The 3,906-nt window shown below is 33.4% G+C and overlaps 1 protein-coding gene across 1 annotated transcript; it reads right to left on the minus strand.

Moving 5' to 3' along the window:
• Window positions 1-678: 678 nt before the first annotated feature.
• On the minus strand, window positions 679-1,632 carry LOC131276805 (olfactory receptor 7A10-like). The gene has a single exon (XM_058290375.1). The coding sequence runs from the start codon at window positions 1,630-1,632 to the stop codon at window positions 679-681; it is 954 nt and encodes a 317-aa protein (XP_058146358.1).
• Window positions 1,633-3,906: the final 2,274 nt, after the last annotated feature.

Consider the following 3,906-nt stretch of genomic DNA (forward strand, 5'->3'; position numbering starts at 1 on the left):
ATTACTATCATAGGATGTGCTTAGAGAAATTTCCAGAAAATATTCTTTTCTATGAAAATAAGTTTTAAGGGTAACCATAGATCGCTGGGAGAATAACAGTAATTATTGAGATCATCAGTGTTTGAAAGATCAAAGATAGTGTTGTTGATTACAATCTCACTTAACTTATGATTTGGAATGTGAAGGAAAAAGGGGCATATCACAGATGTACTGTGGACTATTGTAAACCAGTCAGATGGTTTCTCCAGTTCAGGACATGACCTTTTTTTGGAGGAAATGAATAAAGACCCTGATAGGTGCTACACAGCCTTTCATAAGAGAGTTTATTTTTCACCAAAACCATAAACAGCAGGAGCTTCTTTCGTCTGGCACTGACTGCAGTACATCCTCATCCCTCCAACACTTGCTATAATTTTATATATATAGAATTACATGTATGGAATATTTCACTATTGAAAATCCAGGCAGTTGTTTCTGCCTTCAATACTGATTCCAGGGAATAAAATAAGAAAGATCACATAATGTAAAATAATAAAAAAAGAAACAGGTATTCTTCATTAAAAAAATTACAGAATTAAAGTTCTGATGTGAGTCAAATAACAGATTATCTCTCTATTCACTTACAAAGATTTTATTTCTATATCTCCCAGTTTTTGGCCTCTATTTATCAGCAATTTTCTAAATTTGGGAAAAGAATCCTTTTATAGAGAGAATGTTTCTCAGCTTTTTAAAGGCCTGCTTCATGTCCTTATTTCTAAGACTATAGATAAAGTGGTTCAGCATAGGAATGACCACCATGTACATCACTGAGGCTATTGCATTTGTCCTTGAGTTGTGGGAAGCAGTAGAGCTAAGATACACTCCAAGACATGTACCATAAAACAAGGTCACTACTGAGAGGTGAGACCCACAAGTAGAAAATGCTTTTTGCTTGCCCTCAGTTGTTGACATTCTCAAAATGGAGGATATAATCTTAGAGTAAGAGAAAAGGATCCCAGTGAGTGGAATAAAACCCAGAAGTCCAGATGATAAATATATCACTAAGTCATTTAGGAAGGTGTCAGAACAAGCAAGTCGGATTACCTGATTAAGTTCACAAAAAAAGTGGGGGATTTCCAACTTTGTATAAAAAGACAGTTGCAAAACCATTAAACATTGTGAAAGGGAGTCCAAAATACCCACTAGCCAGGATGCCAGTAGCAGGAGGCCACAGAGCCGGGAGTTCATGATGACCATATAGTGCAGGGGGTGGCAGATGGCCACGAAGCGGTCATAGGCCATTATAGTCAAGAGGGCATTATCTAATTGTCCAAAAATTATGTAGAAAAATATCTGGCTGAGGCAGCTTTCAAAAGTAATGATTTTGCTTTCTTTCTGGATGTTCAACAGCATCTTTGGGACAGTGGTGGAGGTGAAACAGATATCTGTAAAAGACAGGTTAGAGAGGAAGAAGTACATGGGTGTGTGGAGGTGGGAGTCTGAGATGATGGCCAGGATGATGAGCAGGTTCCCTGTGAAGGTGACCATGTACATCAAGAGGAACAGTCCAAAGAGGAGGGGCTGCACTCCCGTATCTTCTGACAGCCCCAGAAGTACAAATTCTAAGACACATGTTTGATTTTCTGTTTCCATGTAGATGATGGAATTCCTGGAAGAGATATCAGAATAATGCAAATTTAGCCACAAAGAGAAATCATAAAAATATAATAAATGTAATGATTTGTTTTGTAAGCAAATTAAGATTATATTTTTATAGGGTTTATAAAGGTTTAATTTCCTTATGTAAGAATGTCAGGGAAATCAAATGCCCCTGCTTCTCCTTGAAAATTTTGTTAACTAATTATACTTGTCCATAAGCGAAAAACTATGCCCAGGCAATATTTTCCACTACAAGTTCTCTCAGTCTTAATTTTCAGAAACAAACCGAATGACCAATCTTTTTGTACCTTGAGAAAAAAGCAGCGAAGAATAAGAACAAAGTTGTAAGAACCATATGTCTTAATTGCAACACTTAATGTAGAAACATAAATTAATTAAACAGTATCCTCTTGAAGAAATAGATAGAATAAAACACCCATACAATTGTGTTCAGTGAATGTTTCACAGACGACAAGGGCAATTTGATGTAGACAGTATGGTCTTCTCAACAAGTGGTACTAAAACAACAGGATATACTCATGCCAAACAAAAAGGAACTTAAGCACAAGTTGTAACAATTTCATAAATATTAAATCAAAGTTAATCATAAACACTTAAAAGTAAAATGAATGGTAAAACTTCTGGAATAAACATAGAGAATGTTTAGGGTCCCATGGTGTGGAAATGAGTGTTTAGATAAAACACCCAAGGCATGATCTTTGAGAAAATAAAATTTATAAGTTGTTTTTATTCAAATGTAAAACTTCTGCTCTTTGTAAGACATTGATAAGGGATTGAAAAGAAAATCTACAGATTTGGAAAAAAATATTTATAAAACATGTCAGCTAAATGATTTACATCCAAATACACAAAGAAGCCTTAACACCCCAAATAAGAAAGCAAATGAAGAATTAAAAAAATGTTCAAAATATCTGAACAGACTCCTAAGCTAAGAATATATACACTTCCCAAGTAAGCATACAAAAAGAAGCTCCCACCTGCTTCTGTGACTGTCGAGACTGTAACTGGGAAGGCAGGTGGTGCTCCAACATCAAATGGCTCTGTTTCTACCAATGCCCGATGAAAAAAATGAAAAGCATGAATTTTTCAATCTGTCCTTTTATTACTGTTTAAACTTTTAGATATAAGGACATTTATTCTGGAAAAACAGGGAAAAAACGCTGTTGGTATGATTAGTCTTTCAAATGATATATATATATATATCTCAATGATAGCATTACTGTACAGTGTTTGAGTATGCTTTCAAAAAAAAAGATTAGAATTCTGAATGAAATACTTTTGTTGTGGAAATTTAATTTAATCCAAATATATCGATGGATACATAGTAAAGGCACAAACTGAAAAGCAAATTCTTGAATAATAGTAAATAACAGGATCAGTGTTATTAAAGGTTGTCTCACTAACTTTTGTTTTATGATAAAGGATATAATTGATTGATTTCTATGCTAGAAATATACTGCATTTACTATTTATTCTGTTTTCCTTGCTTCTATAGAGTAAGTTTGTCACAAGGCTTAAACGTTTTAATATTCATTTTGATTCAGAGTTGAGGTTTTATTATATATGGAATCTTTTAAACTTCAGCCAAAAATGAATGCAAATGTGAAAATTCTGGTTTATTTTAATTCTGATTCTGCTTAAGTTTTTGGCTTTAAAGATTATAATAATGGCAATGGGTGAAGTGCCGACAAATGTTACAGTGATGTTTTTATTTTATAGATTCTTACTATAACTAGGTTAGAACTTGCCACAAGTGAGTCATGTTTTTCAAATGTGCATTTTAAAATGAATGATTTTTACAGATACATCATAATAAATTTTAAAGCTACATGTAAAAAAAGGGCGGTGATGTGGGAGAGGTGATATCTAGGAATCCCTCACACTTTTGATTTAAATTTTCTGTCATATAAAACCTCTTTTTAAAAAAGTTCATTATATTAAAAAAATAAAAATAATAAATAGTCATATTTTTTACTGCTCTTTCAAGAACTTAGTTTTGCCTGTTTTTGAATATTATTTGTAATGGAACATACAATAAACATTAATTTGTGCCTGGCTTTTATTCTCCACAGTATTCCTGAGAGGAGATTCATTCATTTTGTTCCAAACATTAGTAGTTCAAGCTTTTTCATGTCTGTGTGGTATTCCATTGTGGTATTATGCCTTAATTTAAATATCTGTTCTACTGCTGGTAGACAGTTGGGTTGTTTTCAGTTTTGGGCATTAGGAATAAGGCTGCTTATAACA

The sequence above is a fragment of the Dasypus novemcinctus genome, chromosome 30, assembly GCF_030445035.2.
Source record: "Dasypus novemcinctus isolate mDasNov1 chromosome 30, mDasNov1.1.hap2, whole genome shotgun sequence".
NCBI classification, from domain to species: domain Eukaryota; kingdom Metazoa; phylum Chordata; class Mammalia; order Cingulata; family Dasypodidae; genus Dasypus; species Dasypus novemcinctus.

Bases quoted from the DNA above. Each gene is read 5' to 3' on its own strand.
- LOC131276805 (XM_058290375.1), bottom strand. From the start codon at position 1,632: ATGGAAACAGAAAATCAAACATGTGTCTTAGAATTTGTACTTCTGGGG.